Source organism: Protopterus annectens, chromosome 2.part2, assembly GCF_019279795.1.
Source record: "Protopterus annectens isolate FY-2018-M chromosome 2.part2, PAN1.0, whole genome shotgun sequence".
Classification (NCBI taxonomy): domain Eukaryota; kingdom Metazoa; phylum Chordata; order Ceratodontiformes; family Protopteridae; genus Protopterus; species Protopterus annectens.
In genome coordinates, this window is record NC_056730.1 from 338,959,849 (window position 1) to 338,972,326 (window position 12,478).

Below are 12,478 nucleotides of genomic sequence, written 5' to 3' on the forward strand. Positions count from 1 at the left end.
AAGCTATATACAACTTCCTAACATCATAAATTAGGTCATAGATCCTGCTGAACAGTATTTCAAGGGCAAAAAAGATGTAAAAATAGAACAAAAAAGGGGATAAGCACAGCTGCAGACATGCCCTAAGAGATGCAACTACAGTGGTGCTAAGAGGTAACTGTCCCAAGCACAAAGTGTTAGGAGGTGTGATCAGCACATGCTGACTGGTCTTCTGCGCAATACGAGCATTTAAAAATTAATGCAAGTATTGCATTTATTTTCACAACTGAAGTGCTTTAGTGTTCAGTGTGTGGCATAAACTGAAGCAGCTGCTTGATACAAATGTAGCAAGCAGGTAGCTATAGTTTAAAATGTAAGATTTTTTTTGCAGTTCCACTTAAAGTTGAGGGGGAGCCAGAAAGGGGCCAGCACTTAGCACCAGAATTCCTAGCTACACCTCTGCCTGCCAAGGGTGTTCCATGTATTTATATTACATAGATTCAGACAACATATCAAGTTTATGCTCCAGCAAAAAAGTTAGAGAACATTAATCTGAAGCAGACTTAATTTTAGAAGAAAAAAAGTTTATTTTACCACATGCCTGAAGATGGTGCTTCAGTCTTGTAAGAGAAAATGCAAACTACTGCCTTAACAGAATACTGCAGAAAAGTGGTCAAGGTACAGCACATTTTTTTTCTGGATTGTGTTTCTACAAGCCTGATAGGTTTACAGTAATGGACATTAACTTTCAAGTCTGGCTAAGAGGTATTTATAGTCAGTAAACACAGTGAACCCCCCCCACCCATGTTGACTTAGTAAAACCAATTTTAACACTGCAAGATTTTGAAATAACATTATCATGCATCAAATTATGTAATGCGATCTTGCTAATTCTTCAGTATTCTCTGCAACAGTGTCATGAATATTTTGCCCACATTCTAGCAATACAAGGGATATTCTTACACTATAATTCAGTGCATCACAATATATACTCACAGCATTATTTATTAACATGATAAAGTAATGCAAACATCACAGCACAATACAAAAACAAAGGCACAAATTAGTTTACTCCCAATTTTTATGTGGATTACACATCCCGACTCTCCACATTTCTCCTTCATTTGCAGAGCTAAAGTGTAAACATAGCTGCCATTTTGATTCAGGTAATGTTACACTTTATTATAAGCTTCATCTTTAATATTCCAGGCTCAGTTTATGTCTACTAAATTGTTGTTTTCATGCACTTAAGGATAAGAGAGTTCATCACCACTCAAGTCTGAATCATCGTCATTTACTTCATCAATCATGGACTTCTTTCCTTTGCAGCATGATACAACTAATCCAATCAGAAAGACCTGCAAAAACACAAAAATATAAAAATTACCACTGACATTTATGGACATTCAAAAAGAAATTAGAAAGACTACAGGTTGCTACAAATTTAACTGATAAGTGATCTGTCTGTGCTAGGTGTACTCCTTAAAACTACTCAAATGTTGTGTAAGCTTGAGCCAGGGAAGATGATGGCATTTAGCAGAATCAGACTCTTTGACCTCAAGGACTATGACACACCAGGCTTGTCAGCAACTGTATTAACTACTTTAGTAATGCTGTCCATTAGTCTTAGCCTATGAAGCACCCTTCTTCTTTTGCCTTTGATCTTTGCCAGCATCAGTATCTTCTCTAGAGCACCCTGTCTTTCCATGACTCATAGGAGTTTCAAGGCAATATCATCTTGTGTCAATACCTACCCCATGCCAGTTAATCCCACGTAAAATTTGACTGTATCCATTTAGTCATCTACGTCCTGTTTGATAACGCACATCACTGCACTGCTTAATCTGCAGGGACAGCTTACTCCATTGATGATGGAGGTACTACATAATGAATCTCTTTCTCCCCCCCCCCCCCCATCATGTTCTATTAATTGGACAGTGAAGATTTAGGTCCATGGTTCTGGTGTTTGCTAAGCCATTAGACCTATGGAAATATAGGAAATAAAAGACAAAAGGGTGCTGAGGGTAAAGCACAGGTCACAACTCAAGACTCTGTAAGACACTGAATAAAGGGATAAAGTTTCTAGCCATGATTGGTAGCTTGGAGTCTTTATGCCTAAAATCCTAGTTTGGAACTTCTGGGACTTCTATAAGTTGTTACTTATGTCAGGTGAGACATATCCCAAAAGGAGCACTATACTCAATAACTGTTCAAATTGGTGTTGAATATAAGGGAATGATGACATCTTTAGATTTCAGTGATAAAGCCTGGCTATCACTTGTGCCAAGTAGAAGGATTTTCTGCCTACAGTTGCCACATGATGATCAACTAATTTTCATTTAGTAGAGGGGTATTGTCTTGACTATGTGCTGAGGTTAGGGACTGTTTGCCAAACACGAAACTCCACTTTTTCTAATTTATTTATTTATTCTTTGTTGGCCAGGTTAGTTCCACTAGCTAGTAGCCTCTTTTCAAGGAAGACTTGTGCTGAAATTTATACTGCTAGGGGAAATTTGGCCAGTGTATTGGGGAACTTCCCATACTTTTTTTTGGCAAGTGCCGTGTGATCTTTTCTATCCATCTGAGCTACCACCAACTCAAGCACGTGGGGCCTCAGTTTAACATCTCATCTGAAGGATGGTACACTCAGGACAGCAGCACCTCCCTTATGTTGCACTGCAGTATCAGCAATAGATCTACCTGGTGTAGGAATAAAACCCACAGCATTCTGCACTACAGGTGAGTGGTGTGTAACCAACAGTACTAATTTTCAGTACATCAGGTATTTAGTAAGATAAGTTCTCTCTGAATTGTAAAAGTGTCAGAGAGGGTTGTGACAATAACACTCAGTATCCAGTTATCTGCAAACTTAGATGACCAGATGTCCCAAATTTCAGCTTGAAGATTACAGAAGTAAATGCTGAAAAGGATGGAACTTAGTACAGAACCCTGAGTGACTTCATTAACTGTTGTCAGACTTTCTGATGAGGCATCTGCCACTATGAAGTGTGTGGGTGCTGTCATTTAGCCAGTTTGCTACCTGTCTTAGCACATAAGGAACTATATCTAAAGCATATAGTCTACTTACAATGCCAGTGTGGGGTGTGGTGTCAAATGCTTTGGCCAGGCCAAGATATACTGTGTCAATATCCTGTTTAATGCATTCAAAGAAGTTAACTATATTCAATAGCCAGGATCCCGCTTTGATGAAACGGAACTGTTGAGTCTCTAATATGACGTTTTATATCATAATTTATATCACTTATATTTATCACAGCTTTGCAGATCAGGATGATAAGGTTAACTGGTTTATAATCACTGGGGTTTCTGGTAGGACCATGCTTGTGGGGGGCCATCACCACTGTGGTACACCAGAATTTGAGAACAACTCCTGTGAATATGTTTATGTTAAACAATTTAAGGAAATGTCCAGTAAAGGCATGTTTATCACTACTGCCAGGTCCAACAGAGGAAGTATATTTTGGTCTTTGATAGCACTCTCAGAACCTTGGTGAGGGAGTATGGTATATGTAGACTTTGGATACTTGTTACAGGAGTGAGGTTTGCACAAATCTTACTAGGTAGTATACAGGCAATGTCTACTGCACTGCACTGGGTGGTCCTGTTTAGGATGAAGAGTTTTGTTGGGTGTTATTCCTTAGTTTCCTAATGTACTTAAAGAAGGACTTGAAGTTATCCTTGGTTTCTAAAGCTTTTGTGTTTTTTTTTTACTAGTCATAATAGTATTTTTCAGATCCCTGGTAATATACTGTATACTATACGTGTTATGAGGAATTTTGGAATCTGCTTAATAATTTAAGATGTTTTACTTTTGTAAAATGTATTTATCTTGGTCGACCACATGGTGGGTTATGTTTGAATTTGCTATTGTTATCTTGCTCTGTCTGGGATTGCTAATTCTGTGCATTTATTTTGGCATAGCAGTCCTTTGAGAAGCAGTGTTAGCATCCAGGCTGAAGCTGTCATAAGTGAATTTTGCAGACTTTATTGTATAATTATATGAGGCTTACCTGTTTGATGTCCTTAAATTCAGAGATGTTTCAGGTGTTGTGGTGACTTTGAAAGCAAATGTTACAAGTTTATGGCCTAAATTAACTGGGGAAGGAGAGATCAGGGGAACAGCGCATACACAGTCTAAATTTGTAAGGACCGTGTCCAGAACATTATGTCCTCTGATGGGTTGATTAACTATCTGTGCCAAGGATTTTTGGGTAATCAAGTCTAAGAATCTCTGGACATACTCTACAATTGAGGTAAATTTGCTGCAGTTAATTGTGAAGTAGTTAAAGTCTTCCAAAATAAGAGAGTTGTTAATTGGTAGTTCTTCAAATATTTTCAGAAATTTAGCATGATCACTTGGGGACACGGACAGCATCTTGAAGCAGGCTATAATTTGGAAATGCATCTTCCAGCATGATCATCTGGGGACATGGAGAGAGTTCTTTGGCAGGCTGTAATTTGGTTGCTTGTCTTATTTATGGTGATGTACAGTTCTATTTGTGGGTATTTGGATGTGATATGATTCTTGACAAATATGGAAATGCCACCACAGTTACCAACTGGGCTAAATGCATGGTATGTATAACACCCAGGTATGAAGGGAGTGCCTTTTTTTTACATTTAAAACAAGTCTCAGTAACTACAGAAACATGGATATGTTTCAGATGTATAACAGCCTCAAGATCGGGAAAGTTGTTGTTTTGACTTCTGGTACAAATAAGAGACACTTTAATATGGTCTAAATTGGGGGTTGATGTATTTGTTACACTGTAATGTCCATTAATTGGACTGTGTGTAAAAAAGGCACTAGGGATGTGGCAAATGCACCAGATAGTATGCAGAAGACATTGAATGAGACACACAAGACATCCCTTATGAAACAAGTTGGAATATAAACTGTCTAGTCCAATGCTGACAATGCCTATTCCTCCTAGAATGACACCAACTATTCAGCTAATTGTTGAAGATAACTACCTTTTTATTTGTACCAAGGCATCAATCTTGGTGAAGGAAAGATTCCACTCATGACAAGAGTCTTATCTGCATTTGTCACTGAAGTGCTGAAATGGCGATATACCTTAGAAATCATTTCAAAGATATTCCTGTATGGTCAGTATTCACTTTTCCTTGAAGTGGTTTCAATTAGTAATGCATATGCCACTCATTAAACAGAAGGACACAAGACAAGATGATGAAAGGAAATTACCACACTAATGTGCCTTTCAGAACAGTCTTGCCAGGGAAAGATCTGCCTACAAAATGGCAATCAAAGTTATAGTGCTGAACAGAAACAGTTGACTGAGACAGATATTCCAGAAGGAAGCACTGCAGTTTAATATAAATCTCCAGCTGACATCCTTTAAAAAAACACAAGTGATTCAGGTGTGTGAACTAACTCTCACATCTTTTATTAAAAGTACAAATAATGGTTACCTCTTTTATCAGCAATAAGGACTTCATCATACCATGCACACAAGTGATGTTTAATATGAACACAACTGATTTTCTAGATAATTCCCAAGTTTTCTATAACTAACCTTTGTCAAAACTCTAACTTTTTGTTGGATTTTTACTAGTTGTTCACAAACAAGTGAATCAACACAAGCCATTTATAACAAATGCCTTAGGATAAATGCAAAACTGATGAAGTTTCTACCTGGTTTAAGAATTAATGCATTTATTGCTTTATATTATTACATTTAATAAAGTTTATTACACTTCAGATATTATTTACTATTTAAATTGACAGCTTTTATAGCCCATTGTTTTTAAGCCACATGCAGTTTTTTGCTTTTTAGTAAGACAGGCACTGGGAGGCAGTGAAGGGTTACCACATAGCTGGGTAACTACAGCAGAGCTAGTAAGGGAGACTGCTAGAAAGGTGCTTGGTGTGACATCTGGACAGAGGAAGGATGACAAGGAGACCTGGTGGTGGAATGAGGAAGTACAGGAGAGTATACAGAGGAAGAGGCTGGCGAAGAAGAAGTGGGATTGTCAAAGAGATGAAGAAAGTAGACATGAGTATAAGGAGATGAGGCGCATAGTAAAGATAGAGGTGGCGAAGGATAAGGCATATGGAGAGTTGTATGAGAGATTGGACACTAAAGAAGGAGAAAAGGACCTGTACCGATTGGCTAGACAGAGGGACAGAGCTGGGAAAGATGTGCAGCAGGTAAGGGTGATAAAGGATAGTGTGGGAAACATACTCACAAGTGAGGAGAGTGTGTTGAGTAGATGAAAAGAGTACTTTGAAGAGCTGATGAATGAAGAGAATGAGAGAGAGAGAAGGTTGGATGATGTGGGGATAGTGAATCAGGAAGTGAAACAGATTAGCAAGGAGGAAGTAAGGACAGCTATGAAGAGGATGAAGAATGGAAAGGCTGTTGGCCCAGATGACATACCAGTGGAAGCATGGAGGTGCTTAGGAGAAATGGCAGTGGAATTTTTAACCAGATTGTTTAATGAAATTTTGGAAAGTCAAAGGATGCTGGAGGAGTGGAGAAAAAGTGTTTTGGTACCTATCTTTAAGAATAAGGGTGATGTGCAGACCTGCAGTAACTACAGAGGGATACAATTGATCAGTCACAGCTTGAAGTTATGGGAAAGACTAGTGGAAGCTAGGTTAAGAAGGGAGGTGATGATTAGTGATCAGCAGTATGGTTTCATGCCAGGAAAGAGCACTACAGATGCAATGTTTACTCTGAGAGTGTTGCTGGAGAAATACAGAGAAGGTCAGAAGGAGTTGCATTGTGTCTTTGTGGACTTAGAGAAAGCATATGACAGGGTGCCTAGAGAGGAGTTGTGGTATTGTATGAGGAAGTCGGGAGTGGCAGAGAAGTATGTAAGAGTGGTACAGGATATGTACGAGGGTAGTGTGACATTGGTGAGGACTGCGGTGGGAGTGACAGATACATTTAAGGTGGAGGTGGGATTATATCAAGGATCAGATCTGAGCCCTTTCTTATTTGCAGTGGTGATGGACAGGTTGACAGATGAGATCAGACAGGAGGCCCCGTGGACAATAATGTTTGCAGATGACATTGTGATATGTAGTGAAAGTAGGGACCAGGTTGAGAAGACCCTGGAGAGGTGGAGATATGCTTTAGAGAGGAGAGGAATGAAGGTTAACAGGGCTAAAACAGAATATATGTGTGTAAATGAGAGGGAGGGTAGAGGAATGTTGAGGATGCAGGGAGTAGAGTTCGTAAAGGTGGATGAGTTTAAGTACTTGGGATCAACAGTTCAGAGTAATGGTAAGTGTGGAAGAGAGGTGGAGAAGAGAGTACAGGCAGGGTGGAATGGGTGGAGAAGAGTGTCAGGAGTGATTTGTGACAGACGGGTACCAGTAAGAGTGAAAGGGAAGGTCTACAAGAGGGTAGTGAGACCAGCTATGTTATATGGGTTGGAGACGGTGGCATTGACAAAAAGGCAGGAGTCAGAGCTGGATGTGGCAGAGTTAAAGATGTTAAGATTTGCACTGGGTGTGACTAGGATGGACAGGATTAGGAATCAGTATATTAGAGGGTCAGCTCAGGTTGGACAGTTTGGAGACAAAGCAAGAGAGGCGAGATTGCATTGTTTTGGACATGTGCTGAGGAGGGATGCTGGGTATATTGGGAAAAGGATGCAAAGGATGGAGCTGCCAGGTAAAAGGAAAAGAGGAAGGCCTAAGATAAGGTTTATGGATGTGGTGAGAGAGTACATGCAGGCCGTTGGTGTGAAAGAGCATGATGCAGAGGACAGGAAGAAATGGAAACAGATGATCCACTGTGGCGACCCCTAACGGGAACAGCTGAAAGAAGATGATGATGACTTTTCCTGTATCTTAATAGGGCATCCTCTTCATTAAGCAAATATCTTGACAAGGTTACCATTAACATTACAGATACAACATTCTTATGCTCATCTGCTTGGTGAGACGAAAATGGACATTTGTTCCTTTATTTATCAAGCTATTTATACATACCTGCACTTGCAAGAAAGTGCAATTAGTCACAAAGAAATTTATATTTACATCAGAACATATTAATGCAAATAAAGTCAGGCACTTTATTAAATTACTTTATGCACATTGGACTTATAAATACTGGAATGATTTTTTTTTTGGGAGAGACTACATAATTTAATAACTCTCTTACAGAATAAGGAGTATACGTGCGATGTACAGGAGACATCCTGGTCAGCTTATATCGAATCAAGTACAGTTCAATGCAAATATTTTGTCATTATAATGTGCAAATGATTTTGCTACTGAATTTAATCTTTATACTGATGAATGTATGAAAAAAAATTGTCTTGAGTTGTTCTAGAAATTGTACCATCTTTTTCTCCAAAGGGTTAAGCATTAAAGACATGACAACACAAATCCAATTTATTTCTCCTATTTTATAATCTAAACAGCAGACACAGGCACCATAAGGCTACAGATGAATGGAGATGAAAAATGTACTTGTGCTATTATTTATACTACTTTTTGCAGCACTGATCTTGCCTATTGAAGGACAGAACAAGGGTAAGATCATACTGCCAGATTTAAACAACATCTTAAAATACTACACAAAGAAAAAAAATGCAACTAACCCAATAAATAAGTACTTCAGATATGTCAAATTGGTTAAGTTTTTACTTTAAAGCTGGAATTCTTTTGCATCCAAATAATGCTGAAATACATAAACATGACTTGGAATCTCTATTAAAGTACAAAGATGGCACTTTCTATTTATAGTCTGACACTTAACCCCCTAATGGTTAAAATGCAGAATTGTGCTGGAAGAACATTATATAGGTTAATTACTTGATTAACCTTGAATTGTTCCCTCTGGCTTCCCTTTTAATTTTTTCTCTTACCTTCCTCCCAGGAGCTGACCATCAGGTGCCATCAGATCCTCTCCTCATTCCCTGGATCTACTGGACCTCCTTAGCCTGTCCTGAGCTCAACTTGACTCAGACCAGGGCCAGTGAGGGAACTGAGGATGCTGGTGCAGCATAATACCGCTGCCAGGAAGTACTCCCTAATCCCCAACACCCTGTGTCAGCCTTGGAAGCTATGCCATGGTTCCCTTGGAAGGTACATATGCATTTCTGTGCATGCTCAACCTCCAGAACAACTGAAATACCACTTGCAGCACTGCTACTGCAGCAAGCTTATGCAGCCTCCCTCCACCTCAGGATGGCCAAGTTGATGATGGCCTCTTACTCCCATTCTCTCCCTGCTTGGCCCATCTAGCACCTTTGCTGCTAGGTGAACTCAGGTTGTCTGGGGTACAGTAACGGTTTTATCCATCTGTGCCATGGGGCTGGGACCACCTGTCTCCTGTTTTTTTGTGCTTTGTTTTGTATTTAATTCTTGTTTTCTTACTTTGTTATATCCAGTTTTACACTGTAAGGCTAGGGCAACAGGAAGTGGTTCCACTTTTAATAAAGAAAGTGTTGACTTTTCCATTGAATTTACATGAATTTAATATTGCATATAATGGTAAGAATGAAATGGGGGAAGGGCCCATATCCAGAAATATTGGACAATCACACCTGACATCCTAGTGTTAACATATGATAATGTTTGCTTAGATGGCTTATTTAAGTTATAACGTGCGTTTCTTGAGGTCCTTACCTGTAAATTTGTTTATTATAAGGGCTAGACCGGGGGGGGGGGGGTTAGAAAGGATTGTATGTTTTACAACTTGGTTAGGTTTTCAGATATGTCATTCATCTTAATGGTAGAAGAATATGAAGTACCTAATACCATGATATACAGAAAGAGCATAACTTAGCATCTGTGTTATTCTGTGTCACTAATCATCACTTCTGAGTCATGGGATCCAACCTCAGATCCGAGCTGGCAACTTCTCAGACAGATCGTAAGCTCAAGCTCCTCCCACTTCCATAATCCCTTGCTGCCCTCTAACCCCTCAAATTGAGTCTGCCCCAAAGCTAGAGACAGCTAGAGTAGACCTGGATCACCAGGCAGGACATCTCCACTTCTTCTAGATCCAACAATATGAGGGAAGAAGGGAGGGAAAGTGATGAATAGTGACATAGGATAACACAGATGCTAAGTTATAGTAAGTACATAACTCATTATCTGATGTTATCCATGTCACTATTCCTCACTTCTGGGTCAGAATACCCAGCTATCATACAGTCCTGGGTGGCCTTATGGAAGGACATGCGGAAAAACTGTGGAACAAAAGGAAGCCCTATTCCTGGAGACTAGGTCAAGTTTGTAATGAAGGTGTGAGGAGCAGACCAGGTGGCTCCTGTGTAAATCCCATCTACAGAATGTTGGGCTAAATAGGCAGATGACATAGCCACAGATCTCGTGGAATGAGCTCTGACAGGTCCTGGTAAAGGCAATCCCTTAGAAGAATAAACCATAGAAATACAATGGGATATCCAATGAGATATTGTAATCTTGGACACCGCCAGACCCAGTCTGTTAAGAGAAGTCCATGAACAGTTGATCAGATTTGCAAAAACTCTTTGTCCTGTCTAAATAGAATCATAACTGTCTAAATATGTCAAGTGTATGCAGCATATACTCTCCTTTACTGGAATGGATGGGAAAGAAAATTGGCAACTGAATGGTTTGTTTCAAATTTGCTTCAGTGGCTACCTTGGGCATGAAAGAGGGATTAGGTCAAAGAGCCACTCTGCTTCTATGAAAAATCATGTATGGTGGCTTGATTGAGAGAGCCTGCAACTCAAACTCATCTTGCTGAGGTTATAGCCACCAAAACGGTGGTCTTCCAATACAAAAATGTAATGGTGCAAGTTGCAGCAGGCTCAAAAGGACTCTGCATAAGAGACTGCAGCACAAAGGTAAGATCTCAAAGAGGACAGGGATCTTTGATAGCAGTCTGTAGCAGGAAGACACTTTTCAATAAGGTCTTACAAATGCGAAAAGAAAAAGTAGGTTCCTCGCAAACATGAAAATTAGAGATGGCCGCTAACTGCAGCTTAATAGTGGGGAAGCTGGCTCCATCCTGAAAGAGAGAAGAAAGAATAATAAAATATCTGGAATGGGAGCCAAAAAGGGATCCAGATTCCACTGATTGGCAGAGATAGAAAATCTTTTCCATCTACTATGACAGACCATTCTGGTGGAGGCCTTCTGAGCGGCCAGAATGATGTCGCAGTTGGATGGAACAGTGGTGTAGCAGTAGCGTTGTTGCCTCACAGCAAGAGGTTCTCTGGTTCAATTCTTGGCTGGAGTGCCTTTTGTGTGGAGTCTGCATGTCTTCCCTGCATTTGTGTGGGTTTCCTCTGGGTGCTCCGGTTTCCTCCCACGTTTCAAAAAGACATGTGCCTGGCGTGTTTCTCCCTGGGCCTCCACTGAAAACTGGCTTCATTCAAGTTGGACTTTCCCGGTAAACAAATGTTAAATAAATAAATAAATAAATGTCTCTGACTGGAGAGGCAAGCCTGGACTGGTTTAGGATTATGGGAAGTGGACAGACAACGCAGTCAGACGAAGCGTCTGAAGGTTTGGGACTGGATGATAAGAGGGGTGAGATACCAGGTCCATAAGGAGATCCATTACCCAAGGGGAGGGTACTTCAAATGAGACCTGAGGAGGGAAACCACACCTGCCAAGGCCAGAAGGGGTAATGAGGATCACGGGAGCCTTGAGGTGACGAGCTTTCTGAAGTATTCTGGGAATGAGAGGTATAGGAGGTTAAGTGTAAAGGAGACCCAGAGGCCAATCATGAACTACAGCATCCCTGGGGGGCTTCCTCAGCTGAGGGATAGGGCTAAGTACCCGCTGCATTTGTGATTGAGAGAGAAAGCAAAAAGATTGCAACTCAGCTGACCTCAGTGAGGGAAGATGCCTCTCACCACTGAGGGATTCAGGGCCACTTCTGAGGACTCAAGATAGTTCTTCTGAGCTTATTTGCTAGCACACTGGTCTCCCCAGGAATGTGCGCTGCAAAAAGAAAGTACCCAGAGAACATTGCCCATACCCATACTCTCATGGCCTCATGACAAAGCAGATAAGAGCATGTGACCCCCTGTTTGCTGATGTACCACACAACAGCCATGTTGTCTGCGTTCACTGTAATGGTACCCAGAAGAAGGCATTCCTGAAAGGCTTGCAACGTGAGAAGTGCCCTTACCTCTAGTACGTTTATGTGCAGTTTGGTCTCCTTGGGGGACCACATAGCTTGGACAGTCTTTCCCTTGCAATGCCCACCCCAGCAGGGAAACGTTCGTGGTCACAGTGGCACTGGGAGGAGGAGAAACGGGTCTGCCCACGAGGACATCGGGAGACTGAATCCACCAAAGAAGATGACACCTGCACCCCGGAGTAAGGTGGATGAAAGCTGTCAATGAGTGAGACAGAGAAGACCATTGCACCAATAGAGTCCACTGTAGCACCCTCATATCAAACCTGGCTAACGGCACCAAATAGATTGCTTCTGCCATGGACCTCAAGGCCTTGACAATGAACTGGACCTGAGGATGAGACAGATCTAGGAGA

At 40.8% G+C, this 12,478-nt stretch overlaps 1 protein-coding gene across 1 annotated transcript in view; it reads right to left on the reverse strand.

The window, feature by feature from the left end:
* Window positions 1-542: 542 nt before the first annotated feature.
* The window catches only part of LMBRD1 (LMBR1 domain containing 1), a 2,226,796-nt gene continuing 2,214,860 nt past the window's right edge, over window positions 543-12,478 (reverse strand). The window contains exon 16 of the mRNA XM_044063893.1: window positions 543-1,337. Within this exon, the coding sequence (XP_043919828.1) occupies window positions 1,227-1,337 (111 nt within the window). The 3' untranslated portion in view covers window positions 543-1,226. The remainder of the gene's footprint in view (window positions 1,338-12,478) is intronic.